The 26,663-nt window shown below is 42.0% G+C and overlaps 2 protein-coding genes and 6 non-coding genes across 11 annotated transcripts; 2 read left to right on the top strand and 6 right to left on the bottom strand.

Annotated features, from left to right (window-relative positions):
• Nucleotides 1-291: 291 nt before the first annotated feature.
• Nucleotides 292-12,056, bottom strand: prox3 (prospero homeobox 3). 4 transcript variants are annotated; one of them, XM_051428936.1, is made up of 8 exons: nucleotides 11,684-12,056; nucleotides 9,461-9,553; nucleotides 8,994-9,046; nucleotides 6,907-8,768; nucleotides 6,658-6,771; nucleotides 5,157-5,269; nucleotides 4,641-4,746; nucleotides 292-2,404 (listed from the first exon to the last, which is right to left on the bottom strand). In XM_051428936.1, exons 3-8 carry the CDS (start codon nucleotides 9,013-9,015, stop codon nucleotides 2,231-2,233), a joined length of 2,391 nt encoding a protein of 796 aa, XP_051284896.1. In that variant the 5' UTR covers nucleotides 9,016-9,046; nucleotides 9,461-9,553; nucleotides 11,684-12,056; the 3' UTR covers nucleotides 292-2,230. The 4 variants fall into 4 exon arrangements, with proteins under 4 accessions (XP_051284896.1, XP_051284894.1, XP_051284897.1 ...); XM_051428934.1 differs by having other exon boundaries at nucleotides 6,658-6,780; XM_051428937.1 differs by having other exon boundaries at nucleotides 6,658-6,764; nucleotides 6,906-8,768.
• On the top strand, nucleotides 3,481-3,554 carry trnai-aau (transfer RNA isoleucine (anticodon AAU)). Its single transcript has one exon. It is a non-coding gene; the product is annotated as a tRNA-Ile (tRNA).
• Nucleotides 3,943-4,016, top strand: trnai-aau (transfer RNA isoleucine (anticodon AAU)). Its single transcript has one exon. It is a non-coding gene; the product is annotated as a tRNA-Ile (tRNA).
• Nucleotides 12,057-18,097: 6,041 nt separating the features above from the next.
• On the bottom strand, nucleotides 18,098-24,237 carry snx15 (sorting nexin 15). The gene is made up of 7 exons (XM_051429325.1): nucleotides 24,024-24,237; nucleotides 23,190-23,346; nucleotides 22,578-22,693; nucleotides 22,125-22,410; nucleotides 21,856-22,029; nucleotides 20,732-20,929; nucleotides 18,098-18,802 (listed from the first exon to the last, which is right to left on the bottom strand). The coding sequence occupies exons 1-7, from the start codon at nucleotides 24,120-24,122 to the stop codon at nucleotides 18,663-18,665; spliced, it is 1,170 nt and encodes a 389-aa protein (XP_051285285.1). The 5' UTR covers nucleotides 24,123-24,237; the 3' UTR covers nucleotides 18,098-18,662.
• trnal-aag (transfer RNA leucine (anticodon AAG)) lies at nucleotides 18,957-19,038 on the bottom strand. The gene has a single exon. It is a non-coding gene; the product is annotated as a tRNA-Leu (tRNA).
• trnal-aag (transfer RNA leucine (anticodon AAG)) lies at nucleotides 20,013-20,094 on the bottom strand. The gene has a single exon. It is a non-coding gene; the product is annotated as a tRNA-Leu (tRNA).
• On the bottom strand, nucleotides 21,142-21,223 carry trnal-aag (transfer RNA leucine (anticodon AAG)). The gene has a single exon. It is a non-coding gene; the product is annotated as a tRNA-Leu (tRNA).
• Nucleotides 24,238-25,928: 1,691 nt separating the features above from the next.
• On the bottom strand, nucleotides 25,929-26,000 carry trnam-cau (transfer RNA methionine (anticodon CAU)). Its single transcript has one exon. It is a non-coding gene; the product is annotated as a tRNA-Met (tRNA).
• Nucleotides 26,001-26,663: the final 663 nt, after the last annotated feature.

The following is a 26,663-nucleotide window of genomic DNA, read 5'->3' on the forward strand; positions in this document are numbered from 1 at the left end:
TTTGTATGTGTGTGTGTGTGTGTGTGTTGCTGTCTCAGGTGGCCAGACTTAGTCCGGGGTTGAGCCTCTTACAAAGCCATCACCCAAGTATTAGCATCAGTGAAAATGTGTGTGTGTGTGTTTTAGTGTGGCAGGGTTGTTAGATTAAAGGCTTAAATATGAGGGCATTAGCGTTGGCTACCAGGACCTGAACACCAGAGAGCTTGTGTGTTTTATGTATGTGTGTGTGTGTGTGTGTGTGTGTGTGTGTGTGTGTGTGTGTGTGGTGTGAATCCAGACATCACAACAAGAGCCTGGTATCACTTTAATTCACTGATAAGTTTAAACATCAAAATTCACCAAAGTTCGAATGAGGCACATTATTTACAATATAAAAGAGAGACAAATAAAAGCAATGAGAGAAACATAAGAGATTACAATACAAAATGTAATGCAAAGATAGGAAACATGCACTTGAAAACACGTCACAAAAAGTTTACATATGGGCTCGGTCTCGCAGAGCCAGAGGAGGGCTTTATCTGAAGCAGCCAACCAACATTTTCATGAACAGAAACCCAAGCTCCTTCTAGATAAAAGAGTCATGATATACAGTAGATAGAGTCAAAGTTTCCGCAATAACTTTGAGGAACAAATGTCAAGATATACTAACTGTGCAACCGGCCTATTTAGTTTAGCATCACATTAAAGGAATACAAAAACAGAAGTGAATATTTCAACAATAGGAGTACATCAAGGAAACAACAAAACATTAATTTTTTACTATTTTAAATTCAATATATTGTCCCTCTTGGCAGAATTTTAATTACAGTTTGATTACATTGTGCCATCATATACATAAGCAAAAAGATGGCTATAAAAAGAAAATAAATCCACTGACTGAAAACAAGTTCTCTAAAACAAGGGCAACGTCATTTTTTTAAAATCTTGCAGTTAACCAAACAGTTGTAATATATTATGTAACATGAATTACGTTTGGTCCTTGTGTTTTATTTCAAGAATTCAAGAGGAATTTCAAGCCTGATTTCTCCAGTGGATAGGAAAATGACAACCTTGTATCGAGGAAAGCATCCTCACAGCCATGGAGGGGGAAAAAATCAGTATCTAAAATGTAAAAAGCTGTGGGGCGCGCTGAACAAAAAAGGTACTTCAGAGAAGCCCACGCACAAGGCAACAGTAACAGTTCATTTCTAGCAAACAACAATCATATTTGATGTTGTGACAAGTCTCTAATGTAAAACTGTGAACACCCCTGAGGGAGAGCAGCAGTGAAATATTTGGGTGTGATAGCAGGGTGCTGTTTGTCCAAGACTGCTAATGATTACACAGCAAAATGACTGCTTTTTGTTTACCAGGAAGCTGGAATTCTCCGAGTGGGAGCACTGCTCTCTGCTCACAGTGAAAGAGACAATGAGGGCACCTAATCTGTAGAAATTTGGTATGTACTCAAGTTGTGGACTCTTTGTCTGAAAGTATTTGAAACTTATATTTGTGCAGTGCCCATGCTTGGTAAACAGCTGCCAGCAGTACATTTGATTACTGAGGGGATGCAAAGAATGCTTTCTTTTTGTGGACTGCAATAATTTACAAGGGGCTGCCAGGGAATGCATATAATATTTCCATGTGAATGTGTAGCCAGGGCACGATGCTCACAAATTTTAATAACACAATCTGAAACAGTAGCCATCTCATGGTAACAAACCACACACAGCAAATCTGCATATTTCAGTCAATTCCAGCTTCTGGCTGCAGCAACTCTTATTTTCATGACATGTTTTTATCAAAGCTGTGCAGCAGCACTGTGATTTCACAAGTCAACTGACTGGTGAGGAATGTTTGGAAAGGGAATTCCTGCTCTGTCCATTGTAATTCAATGGTATGGTCACGTTCCTCGATAAGTGCAGTCACAAGACTCTTATCGCAGCACTGAGTGTGTCAGTCTACTACTGACCCCTATGTGTCTCTGTCCATGTAAGCATGTATGTGTGTTTCCCTGCACATGGTGTCTAGCAAAATCCTTTTATTATCTTACATGATTTTTTCCCCTAAAATGAATGAATAATGAATGAACCGAACTGTAGAATTAAATGGATTTCCTCATACCAGTCCTCACAGTGTGGAATTGTTGTGACGAACAGTTTGTGAACGCTTTAAAAAAATTCACTACTTCCAGTAAGTTTGTGTTTTTATGCATGCAGTATACATGTACCAGATGTAGATGATGTTTCGATCGTCAGCCGACAGGACAGCCAGGCAGTCTGAAAGCATCTGGAACAGGACTGTCAAGCTTACAGATAATCTTATAGATCCCTTTCTTCCAGCAGGGGTCGCTGTCTCTCCCAGTCCAAATGGCTGAATAAAACTCCCTCAGAGCCACCTCGGACACCTCGATGAACCTCTCTGGGACCTGCAGACAGGAGTCTCAATGTCAACGGATCAAATACTTCAGGGTCTACAGAATTAGGGCTGTAAAATTCTGGACACACTGGGAAATGAGCTAAAATCAAAAAAGCAAAAGCAAAAGAGTTGAATGAATGGATTGAATGGTCAGCTATAGTATGATCCACTTAAACTATACCTGCAAACAAAAACACTGTATGTGATCCAGTCAAGTGTCCAACCACCAATTAAAATTATAATGGCTGTTCAGAGTTCTATTCGTATTGTTATTAAAGGCCAATCAGGTGTTTTCCCTTATTGTGCCTGACTGGATCTTTCCCCTAGTTCTGTTGGTCCTATTAGAGTGGACAACATGCACCCCTATCATTTCTTACCAGTGACAGATCTTGTTGACCTTGTATAACAGCATTATTTTCAATTAGACGTCTCACACCGTAGCAAGAAAATCGCATGTGTGAAGACTAACGTTAATGTTCCAGTAAGTGTCGCCTGTGAGAAAGCATGAGTAATAGCTGGCCACTGGAGCCGACAATGGAACCTGAGCATAGTTAAGGTTATAAATGACACCTGTGCTCATCCTGATATATGACATGTCAGAGTATGTGCAGTGACAAAGGCCTGTTTCCAGCATAGCTGCCACCCGAGCAGAGGTCTAACAGCCAGTAAACTCTAAACACCTTTAGGTGAGCAGGGCCTCTAACAGCTGCAACCTTTGTAGACTAACCAGCCTTTTTCCCCCCTTTAGTTGGGCAATGAGATATAACACTATTTAAGTTTTTCCTTCATTACAGACTCACTCATTTAGAAATTCTTTCATGTGTAGTAAAGAAAATAGTGCTCAATAATTGGGCTCATAATAGCATATCTCCAAGAATGAAATAAAATTCAGAAAACTAATTCTTGTTGAAGAGTTGAAAAAGTATAGGCACAATCTTCCATTTTAGCCTCTGACTGAATCCTGCTTTTGTCCTTATACTGTTAACTCAAAGTTTTATGTGACCAATTCATACACTGAGTTTATTCAGTTACCTATCTAAAATAAGTTGATTACTGAAAATGACATGATAATGACAGAGCAAATATGGCCGGTTAGCTCAGTTGGTTAGAGCGTGGTGCTAATAACGCCAAGGTCGCGGGTTCGATCCCCGTACGGGCCACAGTGCTTTTAAATGAGTAATAATTGCCCATCTCAGTAGTGATGAAATGATAGACACTAATACTACTGTATCTCAACCAAAGATACAACTCCTGAAACATAAGTTCATGTGCAACAAGTTTCACCACTGGTGTAAAGGACCAAGCTACACACATCAGTACTCTAGCACTATTATAGTAAAAACGTTCTGCTGCTTATTTTTCGCTCCACTACATTTCAGAAGGAATTATTGTAAATATTGTACTCTACTTCATTAGCTATAGGCCTACTTGCTGGTTACTTTGCAGATCATATATCATTATGAATATGAACCACACATAATGATCATCAATGCACGGATAATGATCTCCAAAACATCCGAAATGGCCAGTTTGAACAACTTAACATATGGCCGGTTAGCTCAGTTGGTTAGAGCGTGGTGCTAATAACGCCAAGGTCGCGGGTTCGATCCCCGTACTGGCCAAGTTTATTTAGAAGAGGACATTAATGCCCGGTTAGACATATCTCAATAATGATTCCAGAAATGCTAATCACATGGCAAACAGTACTTGTGTTTGTGCGTTTACTGTTTAAAAAATACCCCAGGAACCACACATATAAAAAAAAATAGAAACAAAATTAATAATAAATAAACAATTAAGCTGATGACCACTTCTTTTCGTCTTGTTAGTATTATCCTCATCAGCTAATCAGCCATTTCCAATGCTGACAGTACAACAGCTCACAGTGTGACAGAGCACAAGTCTTCCTCCATCAAGGCCATATCATTATAGACAGCAGCTATAGTTTGAGACAGTACATCCTGTTACATATATCTATATAATATGTTATGATGCATAACACACATGTAGCCTTGGGGCGCTCTTGTGTTGCTGCCACAAACATGCTGCCATTAAAGAAAACTTGAAGCTCATTAGACTAAAGGTTCCCAGTCTATAAAAAAACAAATGCATCATGCTTTCACTGCACTGACAGCATAACAAGATAATAAAGCATCCACCCAAGGACTACATACAGTTACACAATTATGAAGCTGAGTGCTATAGGAGTGGAAAGCAGACACTGTGCATATTGACGCTGTCCTTACCTGATAGACGTTACTTTTATTGTAGTGCATGTTCAGTATGCGGTAAAGCTCTGTGTCTCGGCCCACTCGCAGCTGACTCTCTCTGCCCAGACGTGGTGCACCTTCCCTGGGTTACACAGACAGACAAAACAATAAATGGAATCACTGTAAAATGCATACTGACAATGCTGACATTTATTTATATTATTTATATTCAACTAGTATTCATTTTGAACAATCCACCTCTATAATATTTTCTAGTGTTGTATTATGTCCAGAAAAAATTAAATTGCTATTGTTTTATTCCTAACAGTCCCCACATTTCAAATTTTGCCAGTTTAAGACATTAAATACACACTTATGTTGTAAAACAAACCCGGTAGCTGTGTGGTACTTAAATTGGTTCAAATAGTAGAACTAGAGGTGGTAATTTCTGTAAATTCAGTGCCAACATGCTAGCTCCTATAAAACCCAGTCCAACAATGTAAGTTTAGCAGCAAATGAGTTTAACATGAACCAGTGCCAGCTCAAACCAACCGGGTGAGGGCCTCGCGGACAGCCTGTCGTGCAAAGCGCTCCATCTGGATGTAGAAGAACTCTCTGAAGTTACTGAACCATTTAATCATCTGGGAGGTCACACAGCGGTTAAACTAGACAGTGGACAGGAAAACAGCAGGACATTTAGAATTACTAATTATATTAGAAAATAACTTTAAAGAGAGCTTGAACCAGCAGCTCAAATAAAGAAAGAAATTGTTTTGGTGCTTCATAACGGAAAATGGTATTAGCTGACATTATCTCTAATTGTGAAACAAAGTGGCACTGTGGTGAAAACACAAACCTTAAGATGTTTTTATTTTATTAATTAATATTATCAGATATTATTATGATAATATCAGAGAGTAATAGATCTTTCTTTGGTTGTAACCTAAACCTTGGATTGTAATTGATTAAATAAAAACACCTTTAGGTTTGTGTTTTCACCACAACGCAACTTTGTTTCACAGTTAGAGATAATGTCAGCTAATATTGGCTGATCACATACACTGGTATCAACAGATATTCAAAAAGAAATTATAGTAAATACTTTTTCCAAAAGGTCACACTTGTATTACACATTGTATTTGAGGGTAATTTTAGGGTTGTGTTTGTAAATATTTTAGAATGTATTTCTAGTTAACATCACACAATAGTAAAGCTTTCTTTTCAACTGTAAAATATCCGTACTGTGGAAACAATCCTTACTGTGGTTAATGCACTGCTTCAACCTCGAGTTATGTCTTTGGAGTGACAGTTTTGGCAATGGGAGGATTGTCCAGCCAAGGAAATAATATACATACAGTTTTAAGTAATATGGCCGGTTAGCTCAGTTGGTTAGAGCGTGGTGCTAATAACGCCAAGGTCTGGCCAAGTTACTTCCATTTTTGAAGGACCATAAACAGATCCTGCCTCGAAAGCAACTTCCAAACTATGTGCATAGCGTGCACTATGAACTCTGAACTACTTGAACATTAAAAGTGTATGCTCCTGTATACTTTCACTTACACTCACACTACATTTCAGAAGGAAATAATGTACATTTTCTTTTTTTCATTAGCTATAGTTAATTGTTACTTTGTAGAAGAAGATTTAAAAAGCATATACTCAATAAATCATATAAAAAACAATTAATTGAAGTAAATTAAACCACTCTGCTGTAAAGTATATTGTTAAACTGTAAAGTTTATTTTTGTCGTGACACTTTAAAGACCAAATTTAAATTACCCTTTTCAATAAAAAAAAAAATCTAATTTCAAAGTTAATGTCACTCATATAAAAACATGAATATAGGCTATAGATATGTATTTATTTTATAACAAACAAACAAACAAAATATCTGCCAAGCTCTATTATAAATGGCTATAGCCGTATACCTCCCCTCTTAACCCTAGCATAGTGAACCAAGCACTGGCTATCTATTACCAACCAGTAAGAGTAAAAGGTAGAACATGACTTTAAATTAAAATCTTGATCCAGCACTGTGATGGGGTACACACACCTTGACATCAGGGAAGTAAGTCTTCAGTGTATTGGAGCTGGGATAGCGTGCGTAGAAGAACATGAGCTTGGCTTTCTTCAGATGGCAGGGAGACAAGCCCTCCTGGGTGTATACATGAGGCCAGTTAAGGAGATACATAGGACCTTTTACACACACACACACACACACACACACACACACACACACACACACACACACACACACATAAACACCTCCCTCATTACTCCCACCTTGCTGACAAAAGGATATTCCCCCAGCTGTCAGGTAGAGCTCCCCGCCGTCCATCCCTCCACCTCCTCTCATCCCTCCGTCTCCCCTCATCCCTCTCTCCCTCTCTCTGCCTCCGTGAGCGTGGCGCGCAAGGGAGGGGTCCAGGTGGCCGAGCAAGGGGAGCGGTGGGAAAGAGGGGTGAGATGAGGGGTGAGACGAGAACTCCAAGAAAGGGTCGGAGTTCAAATAGTCCTTGCGGGACGGGGGGAGGTGGGGGAGCTGAGGGTGGTGAAGAGAGCGAGAGAAGAGCTGCTGCATGGAGTAGTGGAGAAGTGGGAGAGGGAGAGGGGGAGGGGGAGGAGGAGGAGGGGGAGGCGCTGGGAAGGAAGAGGAGGAAGAAGAGGAGGAGGATGAGGATGGGTGGAAGGATGAGGAGGGGTCCTTGGGTTGGGAGGCTGGAGGCAAGAGGGGAGGATGAGAAAGAGGAGGAGGGCGAGGTAGAGAAGGGTGATGAAGGGAGAGGTTGGGGTGAGAGGGATTAAGGTGAGCAGAGAGAGGTGGGCCAAGGAGCGGGTGGGCTTTTCGTATGTCAGATGACCTTTGAACAGCCAATGGCATGGCCATATCTGATGCTTCAGTGCGATGAGGCTGACCAGGAGGCACGGCACTCCCGTTGCTCATTTTTTGGAGCTGCTTCTCTCTTTCTCCATCCTGCGCTCCCGTCTTTTCCTCCTTACCTCTCGTTTTTTCCTCCCCTCTTCTCAACAGTCCCATCCACACTCCCCTCTCCCTCCCACCGTCGTTTCCTGCGTCAGACGGGAGGAAAGAGATGGCAGCAGGAGGAGAGGAAGGAGCGAAATCTGTCATCTCGGTGTAAAGGCGGAGAACTCGATCAATGACTCGTGCCACTGCGCTGCCCAACTCCAGCTTCAGCGCCTGGGCAAACTTCTGCCCTCCTTCCTCGCCCTCGTCTTCTATTCCTCCGTGCCAATCTCCCCTTACTAGTCCTCCACAATCCAACCACAACCCCGCTCCCTCCATCACGCCCTCCAGGTGCAAGCCTCCTTCTCTTCCTCTCTCCATCCTCCCTTCTCTGTCTTTTTGCCTCTCTTCTCTCCGTTTGTGAAAGTTGTCAAAAGGGGAAACAGAAAGAAGGGAGAAAGTCTCCTTTTCCATCTCTCCACCCTCAATGTCCTCTTCATCGTACATCCCTTCTGTAATGTCCACCTCTTCCATCATCCCCATATCTTTTTCTCTTCCATCTCCTCCTCCTCTATTGCTATGCCTCCTTTTCTTCTCCTCTTCTGCCATGTGCTTTTCCCCAAAGGCCCTCCATACTTTCTCCTGCAGGGCCTGCAGTCTCTCTCTTGCCTCCTCCAGCTGTTCTTTCAGCTCCTCCCTCTCTCTTCTCTTACCCTCCCTCCCTCCTTCGCGCCTCCTGCCTCCCTCCTCTGCCTCTCCATCTCTTGGTCGGCTCTCCAGCTTCATCCTCTTCACCTTCAGGACGTCTTGACCCCACTCGGCTGCAAGAGTGGCGTCACTGTGTCTCTTCTTAACCCCCAACAAGCTGTCCTCCCCCTCCGTCGCTCCTTCCTCCCCTTCCATCCCTTGCTCCACCTGCCCATCCCTCTCTGCTCTGTCTTCCTCCAAATTTCTGTCTTCCAGTCCATGTCTGTGTGAGCTCAGGTTTGTGTTGAGTTGGCCACCAATCCTCCTGGGGGCTCCACCCGGCTGGAGGAGGTGGTGAATGAGGGGGAAGCCAGGGGGTCTAAAGGCAGGAGGAGGGCGACCTGCACTTGGCTGAGGATGAGCTCCAGGGAGATCTGTAGAGCCGTGAGTGGGAGCAAATGCGTGTATCTGGGGAGCAGATTCATCGAAAAGATCTGTGGGGGAATCCATCACTGGGGAGAGAAACAGGATTACTGTTGTTGTTGATGTTTTTGTTGTTTTGTATGAGAAGAGGGTGGAACAGAGAGGAAGTAGGGTTTTGTCCACAAAATCAAATATTTACCAATACATTGATTTAGCCGGTTCAATACAGTGGACATGAATTAATTTTTTTTGTGGTACTCCAAGCTTAAATTTACATTTTAAAAAATGGCAGTGGTGATGTGTAGCAAACATACCCTGTTGCTCTGGATAATCCATAGAACTGTGAACATTTTTTTCTGGAAGCACTCTACACAGAAGAAATAGTGCTCATGAAAGCTGTCGATAATGTGTTCTGGCAGCAGAAAAGGAAGAAGAGAGTTGCTGCTTTCGATTTTTTTTCAATGACATTTCAATTTCAATGCTGGGAGCACTAAAAATGAAATTCCATTCACCTCCACTCTATTGGAGTGAAAGAAAGAAATCTCCGAGTTGGATATCTCAAATTCGAAGGGAAAAAATTTAAACAAAAAGTATCTTCTGGATACAACAAAAGAATGAGAAAATATGTCTCTTTTGAATCAAAGTGAACTGATCATTGAAGTGCACTTAAGGGCCATGTTATCCATCACCAAATAATGTTTCTGTATGGCACTCGTGACTGCACCATGTTGTCAGATGAATAAATGCACTTCATGATGTGACTCACACAACTTTTGCTCACCTGGACAGCAAAACAGGTCACCGATCTATCACAGGACACAGCCACTTCCACTCGAATAGTAATAACAACGAGCTGCAATGTCCTTGCATAGAGCTGCAAAATATAAGCACATATTGTAAGGTTAGTTAAGCACCAGAGAAGATGAATTCCATTTCGAAGGAGGAAACAACAGACTGCAGAACTGACCAAAAAACCCAGGTCAAAAGACTGTGGGCCAGGCTACGTGCTGGTGTTGCAATAGGTTAACATCTGGCTCATGATCTCTGTCCCGTATCATCCACACTATCTTTCCTGTTTCTCTCAACTGTGTGCTGCCGAAGAAAGTACAAACATCATAAAAATACAACTGACAAAATGGAGGGAGAGGACGTGAATCTTGGCATGGAGCAAAATAACAAAACGGTGGTAAAATATAACTGGGCATTTTTTTTGCTGGAAAATATGTTTCATAGCTGGAAAATATGGGTAATTTTTTTATTAATTCTGCATGACCTCCCTATAATACCTGGAAACGCTTGTAAAACTGAGAAGAGCGAGCACTTGGCTTATGAATAACAGTACATCTCACTATATAATCAAGATCAAAAACACACATCCCCGTGCTTTTTTCTTTCCAGTTTATGACCTCCTCTCCCTCCCGACACCCCTTTCCCCCTTTTTCCTTCCTCTCTATTCCGCTCTCATCCTCTTTTCCTCTCCTCTCTCTGTTATCAGTTCAGGCAGCTTGTTAAGCACTGTTTGATCAGAGTGTTTACCGTCAAACACACACACACACACACACACACACACACACACATTCACACAAAAGCGAAAGAGGCTTGAGAGAGGGCTAACAATGGTCAATGGTCCTTGGGGAGTGAAATGGAGTGAGTAGCATGTATGTATGTGTCTATGTGTGTGTGCATATGCGAGAATGTGTGTGAACAGTCGTCCTACTTAGCTTTGATAACACCTCTAATCCACTTCAGATGGATACACTACCACTCACCGAACAGAAAGATGGATGGATGATAAATGGACAGATGTAGGGACAGACTAAAAGAGGTGCAGTAGGTGCACAAAAATACAGAAAATTTGAAAATACACAGCATTTGAAATTTTAGGCCGATTGAGTTACTTGATAGTCAATGGTCAGAATTAAAAATGATTACATAGATAGATAGATAGATAGATAGATAGATAGATAGAAAGATAGACCAGTGCATAGGTCCCCTGGTGCAACATGAAGAGAATAATCCACCTATAAATAGCTAAATATCAATTATTCAAATGCCCTGGCTTCTCTACTATAATACAGCCCAGATGGCAAACCAGCCAATGCGCTTATATCAGGGACAGATTAGCTTTTCAAAGCCAGCGGAAAGCTGCACAAAATATGAACACTGAGCAATGAAAATGAAAGCTATTAACCACCAGATTAGATTTAAGAATGGTACTCTTGGACTGCTGTAGCTGTCACTGGCAAAACTGACAAGAGAGGAAACACACACTGAACAAAGCACACACAACTCACTGGTATTAGATGATGTATGTCAGTAAAATATATTTGGACATTTTAATCTGAGTGTGTCAATATAATTTGCTTACATTACCTTAAAAACAAAAATCACACAGGCCAACAGTGTACCTCTCTATGCCTCAAATATTTGGCTTACAGGCCTATTTGCATACAAACAGTTGCCATTTATATTTAAGTAAGCTCTGTGCTCATCTAAAATACTATACAGTATTTCCTTCCTTTTAATTTAGAAGTAACATTACTTGGATCAGTTATTTGTTTTTATCATACCTACACAGGTTATCTATGTATAGTTTTATTTGAAATAGTTTTTTTATTTAACTTTTCAGATCTGCTGCCTATACAACGTTTCATTTACATATCTATGCCGGTAGAAATAACGTTACTTTGAATAATTGATATCTTGTTTGAAGCTTATGTTTGAAGCCTCCGCGTGGAAACATCTGCCGGTTCTGCCACGCGAGAGGAATCCGCTTTGGCCATTCTGACGCACGAGCTGTCAGTCAGTTTGTGTGTTGTATGCGCGCGCGCCCGCGGTGCGTCCTGTGACTAATTGGCAACGGTGGACTAATGTCGCAGTATGAAAGAAAAAATAAACACACAGAGAGAGGCCAGCAGAGCAGACACTGACCCGCGCATAGCTCATTAAACGCGGAGGACATTTCAAACATTATGCTGTGTTAGAAGTTTAAAAATGAACTCACTCTCAGTCACAGACAAGAGCTCCAGCGGTGTCCGCTCCCCGAAGCTTTCCACTCCAGTTGCCGTTCCTGTGTGCTCTGCCTCGGTCGACTGTGTTCAGCTGGCACCGGGCGGGCCTCGGACATCGGTGCGGGCAGATGGGAACCAGCCAGCAGCGGGTCTCCGGCTATTTCCTGTTCCTCTTTATTTGTCCTTTGTTCCGTAACTCTCTCAGTTTTACTCTCACTCAACAACCGCCTCCTCTTTACTCTAGTTGTGTCACTGTGCAGGTTTTTTTCCTCCCTCGCCAATCCATCTATCTCTGGCTGGCATCATCCTCACGCGCTGCTCCCGGTGTGGAGTGGCGCGCGGTGGGCGGGCGGGCTCGAGAGCTGGCCACTTGACGGTCCGGTCCCTCCCATGTTGGCATGACCCCCAGTACGTGCGCACACACACACACACACACACACACACACACACACACACACACACAGATGCTGGTTTAAATAGTCAGAAGTAATGCTACCTGATTTCAAATGAATGCAACTACCTTTCTGATAATTCATGATCGCAACAGTTTGTTGCAGTTCTCCATACATATGTTACTTAGCCTACATGGGAAGAAGACAAAGATTGAAAAATCTGATTCCACATTACAAGAGTGGAGTCACGGGCTTTTAGCAGCATATCTACCTGACGTAAAGGTTATATTCACTGTTGGAAGTCAGGTGGTCATTCGCTAACAGTTTTATCTCACCACAGGAATCTTCTTTGAAACTGAGAATTAGAGTAAACCTAATCCAACCGAAGGTGTAAAAGATTATATTGTAGCCTATATGATCTGCCACCGCATTCAAACATAGCTTTTGAAGACCACAACCCAACTAAAATGACACATAATTAACACTCTGTAGATAAAAACGGCTCATACTAAGGTAACAAAAACAATTCTTGTTTTCAGGTAATTACACACTAATGTAAACATACCTATGAAGATTATATTGCATTTCTGCCAATAGATCCTCCTAAATGTTACACATTGGACCTTTAAATATAGTCTGTGCAGTAGTATAGTAGTAGCATGTGTATAAAGGTTTGTTATTGAAATACAACCTGAATGTTGGAATAGCCCCTTTGATGACTGCAATATGAAGGTAAGTACACTGTGAAGCAGTAGAGGAAAAATACAGTTCATCACAGCCTTTCATGTACACCATTTCATTTCAATCCAATGATATACCTCAGCCTTGCTGCTTTAATCACACAGAAATGTTTGGTAGATGTTTGACCTTGAGCAGCACTTTGTTACCTGTTGCTGGGAATGTTCCCCATCTAAACCAAACTGTTCACAGGGTCTCACCGTGAGACCAGGGCCAGTTTCTTGCCCTCAGTGTATTCTGATCCCCTTGTTATCTCTTTTTGAGGGTAAATTGTTTTTTCATCCATCCAATGCATCACCTGAATAACCTTCTCCTTCCCAATTCACTCCCTCTCTCCCTTTCTCTCTCATCTCCATCTTTCTCTGCTTCTGATTAAAAACGGTTAGGCATGACTGAAAGGTCGCAGTTGTTATGGAAACGAGGCTGGTAACAAAAGCTGGACACACGGGTACGGGGGAGAGAGGGGGGGGGTGAAGAGAAAAAGAGGGAGATGTGTCTGAATAAACATAAACATGCAGCGAGGAGGAGAGGGCAGGAAAGAGAGAAAGTGAGAGAGGCCTGAATAAATAAAAACATATGCAGAGGGAGGAGGGCGAGAGACAGCGAGGTCATGAAATGATGGCTCCATCTGCAATAATAAATAACAAAAGATAATACTGGGTTTTTGTCATTCTAGGAAGGCGGTCGAGGCACAAAGGTGTGTGTGTGTGTGTGTGTGTGTGTGTGTGTGTGTGTGAGTGTGTGTATGTATTTGGACAGAGTGGCAGAGTGGGAGAATGCAATTGATAGATAATACATGGATCTGCTGCACAAGCTAGAGAATACTAAAAAGCACAAATTGTTCACAGAGAAGCCTACCAAAAAGCCTAAAATTGTGCGTGAGTGTGTGTGTGTGTGTGTGTGTGTGTGTGTGTGTGTGTGTGTGTGTGTGTGTGTGTGTGTGTGTGTGTGTGTGTGTGTGAGTGCGGGAACGTCATCTCTCTGAGGACTCATATTATGTTAACCACTTAGACCAACATCAAACACTCTCTCTCACTCACACACACACACACTTCAGTGCAAGCATGAAGGTGCCAGCCATATAAATAGGATGTCCCAGAGCGAGAGATATAAAGAGAAAAGGACTGACTGAGAGACAGAGAGAGGGAGAGAAAGAGATTATAAATTCAAAGCGGAGACAGAAAGGGGTGAGAGAAAAAGGGATGGTGGGGGGAAAAGAAGAGTGAAAAACTGAGAGAAACAGAGAGGGCAAAAGCAGGAGGGTGTGAGGACAGATAGATATGAAAGGATCAATAGATGGCATAAAGTGTATGTTCATTGATTTACTTACAGGGAGAGAGTGATGGCGAGAGAACGAGGGGATGGGGGGAGGAGATGGGGAAGAGAGGATAGCAAAAGCAGAGGGGGGAGGGGGGGAGGGAGAGAGACAGCCATAATAGAGAGGAAACAACAAAAAAGTCAGAACTATAAAGTGAGGGAGTGTGCGAGGTATTAACACCTAATTAAAGCTGCATCAATCAATATTTTTATGTTAACAATGGGTCAAATGTAATGTGAATGGGGTCACTCATAATGACGAACCCACAGAGAACTATCTCCAGCTCGGCAGTTCCCCTCAGCTCTAAAGCCTTTGAGCCTCTTTTAGCTCACCATTTTGTGTTTTTCACCCTGCAAACTCCACTCTCATTCCCAAACGCAGCAGGTGGCCTTCAGCATAAAAAATATCGAATATAACCCACTGTACTACTCGCCCAGCACCAAACAGCTGGCAGACAAAGTTAGCGACTAGCTGGTGAACACATTGTTGAATTTATCAGCTAAAGACACAGATATTTCCCACAGGAGAGTTAATATTGGACCTACATTTGTCATTTGGCCAGTCCAGATGAATGCTAATGTGCTGCTTTGTCTGCTGGATGTGTAAATAAGCTTGCTAACACATTAGCCATAAAAACATTACAAGGTGATAATATGTAAATGATTTTGTGTTATAGCTTGTTTTGTTGTCCCCATACTGTCTTTATGTTCCACTTTGGACCAACTTTTGGATTTGAGTTTTCCTCCACCATCTTTAGAGATCCCTCCTGAATTCCATTATTACTTGATGAAGTTCTTGGATTAAGTTTCTGTGTAATTACTGTCATTTTCAAAGATTTTGTGTAGGGCGTGATTGTTTCAGGCCAAATGAAACACAAATGAAAGAATTGTTTGCTCTTCCACTTTGCAAAAGCAAGCAAAACAGACCCAAAAGAGACACATTTTTAAAAGGAATTGAAGCAGCAGAGGCAGAGATCCCTTGACTTTAAGTCCCTAGTCAATGCCCAAAAATACTGGATTCTACATTTCTTTCTGTATAAAATGTGTGTAGTACTCCTTGTGACAAGTACACTATATTTCCAACAGTACTTTTAAAATTGGTGTATTTGTCCTTTAATTTTTAAACAGTAGGTGATGATTTACTTTCTGTGATACTCACCTAACAATAAGGCCCTGAGTTAAAGCAAAACAGACACTGAGAGACAGATAACATATGTCAAGACTGACAGTAACAAAGAGAGAGAGAGAGAGAGAGAGACAGGTTGGAACGAAGCGTGAGGGTGAGACAGAGAGACAGACAGGCAGACAAACAGACAGCATGAGAATGAGTGTGTTTATGTGTGTTTGAGAGAGACGGTAGTGCGAGAGAGAGACAGAAGTGTACTCAAATAGCTCAGGGCAAGGTGACAGAGAGAAACGAATGGACAGAGAGGGATAACAAGCTCATAGAGTGGGGATTGTGTGTGTGTGTTAGAGAATGAGAGAAAAAGGAAGAGACAGAGGGCGGAAGGGGAGAGGGATAGAGGAAGTTGAGGGAACAAAAACAAAAACAGAGTGAGAGTGTGTGTGTGTGTGTGTGTGTGTGTGTGTGTGTGTGTGTGTGTATGGACAGCCGAAGGTGTCAGAGTGTGCTGTTTGGCTTAATGATGACCCACTGGGCATGTAGGTCATAACGGTTTGTGTCTCAAAGCCATGACTGTATGCCTGCGTGCACCCATTAACATGAGTGTGTGTGAGCGTGTCTGTATGTGTGAAAATAGAAACTCACTAGACACACACATGTAAAGTGGGTCTCTCAGCGTTGCGCTTAAGAGTGTGTTTGGTCAGAGGTTGGAGAAGCAGTTTTTCTAGCGGGTGGGACTCAAAAGATACTTACACACACACACTCCCTCGTGTGCACCCACACATCAGCTGCAAATCCAGTTTTTGGCATACACACTCACACACCAACAGCTGCCCTTCATGTCATACATGCACATGTAATGCACCATGTATGGTACTAAATTATGCACAAACACACACACACACACACACACACTTCTTTCTTTTGATCTCTCATGATAACACACACACATTCTCTCTCTTACACACACACACACACACACACACACACACACACACACACACGGGGGAAGCTATTATGCTCTCAGGCTGGAGTGTTTTGATGGTATAATTGCAGTGACCAGTGAGGAGAAAGAGACAGAGGGAGGGATGGAACGAGGGATGGGGATGGAGGGAGAGAAAAAGAGGAGAGTGCTGACACTCTCAGCATGCTAATGTTGCGAGGCTCTATCCCCCCCCACCCCCCTCTGATTTCATCCCTCCCTCCATCCATCTCTTTGTCTCTCCATCTTCCTCTCTATCTCACATCCTCTGCATTTCACAGGTGCAGCACTAGAAAGAGGGAGAGATGGGCAGAAAGGTAGAGAGGTGGAGAGATGAGAGGAAAAGAGGGATATATAACAGGATGGAGCAATGTTATCTCTTGCTTTCTCTGCCATCCCTCCATCCTCTTCAAGCTCCCCACAATGCTCAAAACAAAGGATGCAAAAAAAGAGAGAGAGATACGGGGGGATGAAAATAGAGGAAGAGGGAGGGTCAGTTTTTCCATCCCTTTAACAATGGAGGGATGATCTCTGCTTATCCTCTAATCACATCCCTCCTTTTTTTCCTCTCCTCCGTCCTCTCTCTGTTATCTCTCGCTCCCCACAACCCCTCGTTTTTCTCATCTGGTGGGAGAAAGGGTAGCCTTCTCCTCTCGCCGGCCTCCCTTTTTTTGTCGCCTCTCCATCTGTTTGTCCTTCCAGTCCTCCCTCCATCCCTCTCTCCTCTCCAGAGAAGGGATTCTGCTGTATGGCTCCTTTCCCCCTCTTTTGCATCCCACTTCCTCCTCTTTTTTTTTCTCTCAATCCACCCCTCGTCTTTTGTCGAAAATACCAAAACTTAACCTTAAAAAGGAGGATGGACTGAGTCATTTGACTAAAACTCCTGCTAAAGAAACAATTCTGTTCTCCTAGTAGGTGAATTGTTAATTAGATGCATGAAATACATGTTCATTGGCACAATTTAATGTATTATCAGGAATAATGCTTTCATGTAATTATATTCAGTGTTATCAGTCAAAAAATGCAATCTATTACAGTTCTAATGCATCCTGTAACTATTAACCAGGTACAGCATTAGGCATGGATGGAGGAAACATACCTTGTTACAGGGCATTATGGGAAGTGAAGTAGCTTTCTTTCCGCACTTGCTACAGTACACACAGTACATTTAACATGAGAAGAAAAACTGAATTAGAACATCCACTGTGCAAATTCTAGCAGTTTAGTAAGTACTATGCTAAACTGCTGCTTTGCTGCTCCTAATTGCTCAGCTGAGAAAAACCAATATGAGATTTAGCTGATTTATAGGTGATGAACACCGGGAATGAAGAGTTTTTGCACTAGGGGATGTGCAATTGATTTGATCTAATAGCTAACAGCACCTCTCAGAGGGACTGCCTTGCTACTGCAAACCTTCAAACATGGAAGAATTATTTAATTCTTTTGAGCAGATATTGTGTACTTACTAGCATTATTGGACAGACCACTCATTTAAAAATACTAGACTACATGAGTAAACATCATCACAGCAGGCTGAATAGGTGTAGTTTCACATCAGTTGTTTTTGAAGCTGAGGGCTGTCAAACACCTGAAATTGGACGTTTTAGCCCCTTACCTGCAACTCCTGTGCAATACGGCATGTTACTATTTGTCATCCAGTCAAATCCTGTGCATTTATTGTAGATGTTGACTTAGTGATTCAGAGTTTTGATTAATGAGGTTAGACCAACCAAAATATCCTGGCCTTGTGACCTTGTTATTTTGACCATCTGATTATGTAATCCAACAGCTGCCGTTAGCTGAGTTTCACCAACTCTTCTAAACTTTGAACCAAGGAAACAGATATCTTATTGACTTAAATTAAAATCATATTTATTAACAAAAACATTGTTTGTGCAAATTGCAAAATTACTGATATACATATTCATTACTGTATTTAGCAAGAAAACATTGTAAAATGAAGGTAATAATTGAACAAGATATTTATCCATTAATCAGTTATGTTTACGGTTACTTCCAGTTTCCATATATTGTAATGTTGTGAATCTGATTTTTCACTAAACAAAGGCAGCTAAAGGAACAGTCTGCTGTGTAGTGTGTACCTTAGCAGTGTGTGTCTACAGTATGTGTGTGTGCTGGGTTAGTTTTGCACCTGAATGAGCTCTGAAAGTTGTGGTCCAAATGAGTGTGGGTTCTCACTCACTGTGTGTGTGTGTGTGTGTGTGTGTGTGTGTGTGTGTACGCAACATACTGCATCATAACTGTGCATCTGTGTAAGTGTGCTGATGAGTATCATTATCGAAAAAGTGTGTGTGTGTGTGTCTGCACGTATGTGACATGTATGTATGTCACAACCCTGAGCTTTGTTGTCTTTGATCTGTCTTCGTGTGTGTGAACAGTGAATAGAAACACGTGTGCATCTAAGGGTCTTGCGTACTTGTGTGTGTAGGTGTGTGAGTGTGTGTGGGCGAGGAGTGCATGTCGACCAGCATCTCAGTGTGCTTCAGATACTGGGCCGTCCTTCTCATTACAGACTCCCTGCGTATCGGATCTGGGTCTCCTGGACAGACAGACACATAGACAGGAAGAAAGAGGTGATTATGGTAGGCTTCCTACCTTCAGAGGCTGGTGAAATGAGAGTATTATCTGCACATGATGTCATGTCAACAATCAAAATGGGTTTCAGAAAGCACATTTGAGTTGAAAAAGTTCCTTGGCAGCGGTGGGATTCGAACCCACGCCCCCAAAGAGACTGGAGCCTTAATCCAGCGCCTTAGACCGCTCGGCCACGCTACCTCTTGACAGTACACCAATCACTGTTACAAAAATTGTGGGGGAGGGGCAGGTCAACGTTAACCCAGCCAAGAATAGATCTGAACTGAAAAGAAAAGAGAGTGGGAAGGCACACAGCAACCACATATAACTCATTAGAATGTTATCATGGCTAGCATAGTAGCAGATGACACACTTTTTTTTGTTAGTTTAAGTCCACATAAGATGGTTCAGCGTGTACTGTATCTTGGGGCAATAAAATATTAGAGCAACATTATGCCAGTATTTTACTTTAATAATAGGATGAATGGTGCCTCTGTAATTCCCACTCTGCTCCCCGTCTCCCTGTTCTTGCACTATGTAACTTTGGTGTCCGGTCACACACCACCACCTATGTCACTGTTTTTGGTGAAACTATATCATATTCCTCCGGCTGCTACATGGCGGTCTGTGATTTACAGAGCTTCCTGATGGACAGACAGCTTCACTAGCTGCTACAGTAAGTTAACCGTTAACTGCTCCTAAATGCAGCTGCCAGTGGCTAGTTAGCATAGTTTGGGAGTTTGGGTGTATTTATACAGCTAGCACAAGAGCATAAGACCGCCAAGAGGAAAAGGTTTTTCAGAACCGGAGCCAGGTGAGCAGGCAATGGAACTGGGCTAAGCAGCCTCTACGAACATCACAGCAGAAGTTAAGAGACCGAAGAGGACAGTGATGGAGGAAGCTAAGATGAGAAAAGGAGAGTGACCGACCAAGAGGATTTACAAAAGGAAATCTCAGATTGGGTTTTAGTTGGCGAGAGTTTCGTGAAATAAAAGGCTACAGACAGACAGACAGCGAGCTGGCTGACTCCAGAAATACATAAATGAGCTAACTTGCTGCAGCATTCATTAAGATTCCGAGAAAAAGCCCAGTTGACTTTTTTCCTTTCCTTTTTTGACAGTTTACGATGTAGTTCCTCAGTAAGACTCCTCTAGGTCTTAAACTGAAAATATCTTTGGCAGCGGTGGGATTCGAACCCACGCCTCCGAAGAGACTGGAGCCTTAATCCAGCGCCTTGGACCGCTCGGCCACGCTACCGTTAATAGGTAAGGAGACAACAGTAGTGGTATAATTAATAACTCACCCATTAGCGATTTAACAGGTAAATTTAGAGCAGCACACACTTTACCTTTACTAAAACAGGAGAGTAAATACTGGAACAAAAAAGCAGTGTTGATTTTACGATGAGGTCACACGCAGCCACACATGCTCTTCTGTGCATTGCCCATTTGCCTGTGTGTGCACGTGTGTATCAGCTGTATACAATGCATTTATCAGAGTGATGGCGTGTGAGCAGAAACCCGGAACATGTAGTGCACAGTAAATATGGAAAGCAAGATATTATAGTTAAATGCACAATATAGTATGAGTGGATGCACATGGAGCACGGTCACGCACTTTGCAATTTCTGCAACTGAGCGCATGGTCTGTCACTATAGCAACACAGCTGGCTCATGCTTCATACAGAAATGAACATGGCACAGTGTATTCAGGTAAAGTGCCAGATTGAATAGATTGCACCTCTGCAGATCTTTTATTTACCACCCAATTTACCTTTTTCCTTTTTGTTACCATGTGTTTCTTTGACCAATATTTTGGAAACATTCATTGCTGGACTGTTGCTGAACTGAATACAACACATTTTTTCTCAGTCCCCTCATGCATCCTCTCTCACCCTGTACTCCAGTGATCAGTATATCCACTGCCGTCCTGTATCCACGAATGGCACAACTAAATTCTCCCTCCTTCTCCCTTTCCATTGCAGCTGTTAGCTCAGTGGCAGCTTGGTTCAAGTAACCTGCGTCACCTCCATCCAGACTCGATGGTGGCAGCGAGAACAATTCTGAGTGATCAGTGGAGGTGTTGGATCCTTCTGAAATAGAGAAAGAAAGCAAAAGAAAAAGATTTACTGGTAGAAAAATGATGACAACAAAGTTATTGTCTGTAAGATTTTCTACTACAATATTTCATCGACATTTTGCCTTGTACCACAGATAATCTTGAACAAACAACATGTTCAACATCCTTTTTCTACAGTTGAAGATCAAACTCCTCAGAGAGCACGCTTGAGCTGGAAAACATCCATGGCAGCGGTGGGATTCGAACCCACGCCCCCGAAGAGACTGGAGCCTTAATCCAGCGCCTTAGACCGCTCGGCCACGCTACCCACGCAAATTGCACATATCGCTATCGGACATCTTATTGGGAAGGACAGATCACCTTTAGACTACCCAGAAGAAAGGACTAACACTTGCTGGTCTGTAAAGCTCCTTTAGATCACTTAACTTCATTTGGTCCAATCAGCAAGTTGTCAGCAGTTGATGAAAACATCCTTTTTAGAACAATGTACATACTACAGAGCTATTTCATTTGTTATGCATTTTCCTTACTATTTTAAATGCTTGTTATTTACCACGTAACTCCATTATTGAACGAGCCCAACAAAAGGACCTCAGTTCAGAGCAAATTATATGTTGTTTTATTTCCTGACAGTCATATTGTATTTCACAGCCTGGTGTCATGATGCACAAGTGTCTGCTCTACATAAATACAAAACACCACTCAGCCTATTTTCACAAACTGGAACCAGAGCAGTATGAGTGAAGGAGGTACAATGAGGAAGCCTCGACACCATCCATGGGGAATTATTACTTCAAATTAAAAATAAATTAGAAGTAAAAAAAACAGAATCTGCACAAAACGCGAACCTTTTGACAAATTCAGCAAAGACTGAAAAAACAGGCTGTAGTTAGATTAAGATAGTGGTATTATTTTATATGCATACACATTTATTTTCACCTTGTTTACAGCAGGGATCAAAGACAGCCAAGTCATTATCAGACAGTGGAGGTGGACACTCCTCTTTCGGAGATGGGACTTGCTCTTCTGCCACGGAGTCAAACAGTGAATCAAATTCTTCTTGGGACTCTTGTGATTGGTGGTTTCTGGATGGGGACGGGTAAGGAGACGGGACTGGAGGTGGAAACATGGTCCAAAAGGTAAAAACAAGATTAATAACGAAAGAAAAGAGAAGTAGAGACCCATGTAGATGTTTTTCCCTGTCGTACCTCTGTCATCCAGCTCTGTATCGCTAAGCTCCTCTCGTTCTTCTCCTTCTTCTCTCGGAGAGCCTCCCATCTCGCTGTAAGCCTCAGCCGCCACCTCCGGTTCTCCCACTTCTAAGCCTACGTTGGTGCCCAGGTCTTGGGGTAAGGTGGGAGCCTCCCTCCCCTCCTCCTCCTCTGCAGGTTCACAGTCTGAGGCCCTCCGCTTGGGGAGGGGGATGAGAGGGGGAGGCAGAGGCCCGGCAGAGGACAGAGGGGTGAGATCTAGAGGCCTCATGACCTCACCACCCTGAGGGGAGGGAGGGAGAAAGAGAGGAAGCCGTGGTAGATGTAGGGAAGGAGAAAGGTAGGATGAAGGAGAGCAGAGTGCAGTAACATCGTTGTTTTTTTGTGCTGTTTCATATCTGTTTGACTGTTATATGTGTACATGTATGTGTGTCTGTGAGTGTGTCTTACTCTGAAGAAGTCCTTGAGCTGTGGGCTATTGTAGAGTGCAGGTATGCTGGTAGTAAAGAGAAGCATGGCCTCTGTAGCCTTCCTCCTCTCTTCAATTACAGCCTCATCAAACCTCCCTGAAACAGAGACAGACAATAACATAAGCAATATAATAATGACAATTTGTCTTTTGTCAAATCATTTTCAGGCTGTAGTTTGCAGTGTTGTGAAGCAAATATCCCATTAATTCAGCATAAGTGAAGGTTTGGAGCCGCTGTAACTCTTTTTTTGTCTTTGTTCCCTTAACCAACAAGGAAACTCACTAAAAAATGGTGATTGTCTCAACTGACTCGACTGTGTTGCTGCCTTTGCTTTTGTGAATCTGTAACCGCTGGAAAGTAACGTAATCAGCCGAGAGGAAATGTCACAATAGTTGTGACAAAATGCTAAAAGCTGGAACAATTACATCCTCTCCAGAAAGCTTAAACCCGACTGCTGTGTTGAATTTCCACCGTTATTTATCTAGTCCCTGCGGCACCCTAAACAACTCAGTTAGCCAGTGATCTTAGCACTTGTTGAACATGCTGGAATTGGTTGTATCTACAGTGTATCGCAATTTCCCCCCCATTATACCAAAGACTTGTGCCCGAGGAAAAGGTGGAAACTCCTCCTGTCTTCTGAACAGGTTCTTGTGTGTGTAGGCCAACTCCCCATGGAGCTTCTTTAGCTCTGAGAACCTCCTCCACACGACCACCTCCTTCACATCTTCAGGATGACGCTTGGACACAAACTACAAACCACAGAGGAGAAAAGACAGGTTGTTTCACTTGCGGCATGTTTTACACTAAGTGTCAGACCAGCTTTTTGGCACCTTTGCACATATCAAAGGACAGTCTGTTGAAATAATGGGTGATAGTTTGTTTCGAAACAGATTTACAGGACAGAGAGGTAAGAGAAGCAGCTCAGCGTACAGTTTTTTATCTTCAGAGAATGGTTCAAACATTTGAAGGCTTAGGTCTATGAAGATATGATCCACTCTTGTATGCATGCCTGTCTAGACCACGGGGTCTGAGTGTGGTCATGGGGGTGCTGGAGCTCATGAAATGGATCACAAGTTCAGTCTGCGTCCCTTGAGTGCTCACCGTGGGCCGCTGTCTCACATAAAAGGCCCATTGTGTATGTATCTATGTGTCTGAGCTAGTTGCAGGGCCTTTGTGTTTTTATGACTAGTGCTGAAGTGACTTCATTGTGTTATAAACAAATAACAATACAAAGTCACTCACTTTAGATTGATGTAACTGACCAAAGAGTACAACTGAACAACGTACGACACAATGTGCGTGTTACGTACTTTAACATACATATAACATATTTAACATTGAGGCAGACCGTGAGTAAATGAGCTTAACAGAGAGTTAATAAACACAATAACACCACAGGTATTAGAGATAAAGAGTGTAAACCAACCCTCGCAGTCACTTTGTACTCGGTGTGTCCCTTCTCGTGTGTGCGTGGGTCTGAAACGGTAAAAAAACGGTAATATTCATCTTTGGGTTTTCGTGACATGTCCGGTGTCGGTAGAAAAAACGTGTGTCAGCGGCACAAAGCAGAGCTGTCAGAGCTGTAGTAGCTATGTTGTGATTTTCCCTCTGTCCCTCCTCTCCGCTCACTTCCGGGTTGGTGACGTGTGCCAATGCGTGATTACGTATGGATAGATGCGTCACGTTCGACGTCAAATTATTCAATTTTCTCAATTTGCGAGACATTTCTGTCTTTATTTAAATTTAATTCTTATTAGTAGGAGTAGCATTATATTTGTATGTCTCTCTATATTTTCTGTGTTGTCTGATGTATTTAGGAACACTATTTTGTAACATAATTAGCCTACTTTATTACTTTATTGTATTCTTATGCACACATAAAGCCTTACCTATTTTTAACCACACACACCACTCGCAACTTCTTTAACCCACTTACCCATTTTCTTTTCCCTACTGGAATATATCACCAACACTGATATCTTTTTCCTGATCTCAGCATTAAAGACAGTGGTATAGACATAGGGGTGCAAACAGCACAACAGCTGCAGTGGATCAATATGCCAGACTTTGTGTTTTTGCAGTTCAAATGTTATTGAAATTAGGATGGTCTCTTTGCAAAGTATAGAATCAGTCAGTTATGTCACATATACGGATAAATCAAGACAATAGGGCTTCACATTACATTTACATTAGTTTGTACACTGCTGTTGCAATAAACAAAGAGATGTAAGAACCTAATATAAATATCTTAAAAATAGACACATAAAGCTTTAATTCCAAGTGCTTTTAAAATGCCACATGAATTAGAAGGTACGTATGTCAGATTTTGTATTGAAATAAAATGTATGTAAATTAATTACCTCCTGAATTAACATTAAAAGCCATTTGTAGGCTATAAGAACAGTGGTTAATTAACATCCAAGTTAAAGTGATAAAAATTGGTAAAATGTATCATAATATGTGTAATCATCAGTGTTGTCTCTTTTTTGTATCATTGTAAAGACCATTGGAATACTCCAGGGGGCGCTAAAGGTTTAGGTAACGTACCCAGTGAAGCCCACTAAAGTAGAAAAGGGACTTTACAGTAAATAAAAACTGTGATATAATTTTTTGATTGTTTGATGATACCTTTCTGATACAACCAGTGGAAATTAACTTGCATGTCTGTGTCAAATATAAAAAAAAAGAAATAAAAAATAAACATATGAAGGTCTAGGCCTTACCCTGTTTGAGACAATACAACAAAGAGAACAACAACAGACTTAACTGTAATGCTGAGGAAATTCCAGCTGTGCATCCATATTATACAACAAAAATGAGCAACCTCTTTCCTTAGATGTTATTTCCCAGCTCCTGAGAAGTCACAGGACCTTACACTATCATTTTACTTTATTTAATTTACTTGTTTGCAGACTCACAAAGGCACAGAAAGGATCAAACTACTCAGAAGATACTCAAAGCTGCTTTTTTTCAGAAGATACTCGAATATGTCTTTTATATTATGTAGACAAAACCTTCTCAAGGCCAAGAGAGTGTGGGTTTAACAGACTGTAGCTCAAAGGTCAGTGTTTTTATGGTAATTGTCAGTTAAACTGAAGGGAAATTGTGTAGCAGACACAAATGAGGTAAATATTTAATTTAAGACAAACTGTTTTGGCTGGTTTTCAAAAAATGACAAAGTCAAACAGGATGTGTTAAGTCTACACTAGTAATCTGTATTTAGGATTGTTTTCTATACTTTCATACAGTGGTTGTATGCATGCAGCATAGATACACCATATATCTGTCTGCTTAGGCATATGCGGACAAGGAGAGGTCATACTGTACAAAATAGCAGAGGATGGTTTCGATCCATCGACCTCTGGGTTATGGGCCCAGCACGCTTCCGCTGCGCCACTCTGCTGCACTTAAAGGGGAGGGGAGAAAAAGAGCACTACATGTGTGGGCTGTTTGTAATTCTTCTCACAGAGATGAATATTCTTACATAATGTTAACAGAGCCGTTGTTTGCTCCTGGCAGAGAGAGGTGGTGGTAGGGAGAGAGAGAGAGAAAGGGGCTTAGAGAGGGGAACACATTTCAGAGAGAGAAAAGGAGAGCGAGAGAAAAAATGCTGAAGCAGTAGAGCAGGCTGATGGATGGACATAGCTGATGAATGCAGATGGCTGTGGACTGAGAAAGATCATTACTGTGTGCCTAATCTATCACTTTACTATGATAAAATCTCAACTTTACTATGATAAAATCTCAAAAATATTTATCAATTTGTCATGAAACTTGTGGGAAATCTAAAGGTTTGATGTTTTTCTGTGATGAATGTACTAATGTGTACTTTGTCCATATTAGCTCTCCATTCATGCCGGTAAAGAGTTAGAGAGGGAGGCTTTCCACAGTGAACAGTCTCGCCTTTGTCTGTGAGAGAAAAGTAGGCCACACATTCTCATCTACAGAAAAAGAAGGGAACAAAGGCAGAGAAAAACAGGAAGGAATATATTACAGACAAACGGAAGAGGAGAGATTTAAAGTAGAAAAGTTGTTCAAATGTACACTTAAGGCCTGGAGTGTCTGT

The sequence above is a fragment of the Dicentrarchus labrax genome, unplaced genomic scaffold (genome assembly GCF_905237075.1).
Source record: "Dicentrarchus labrax unplaced genomic scaffold, dlabrax2021, whole genome shotgun sequence".
NCBI classification, from domain to species: Eukaryota; Metazoa; Chordata; class Actinopteri; family Moronidae; genus Dicentrarchus; species Dicentrarchus labrax.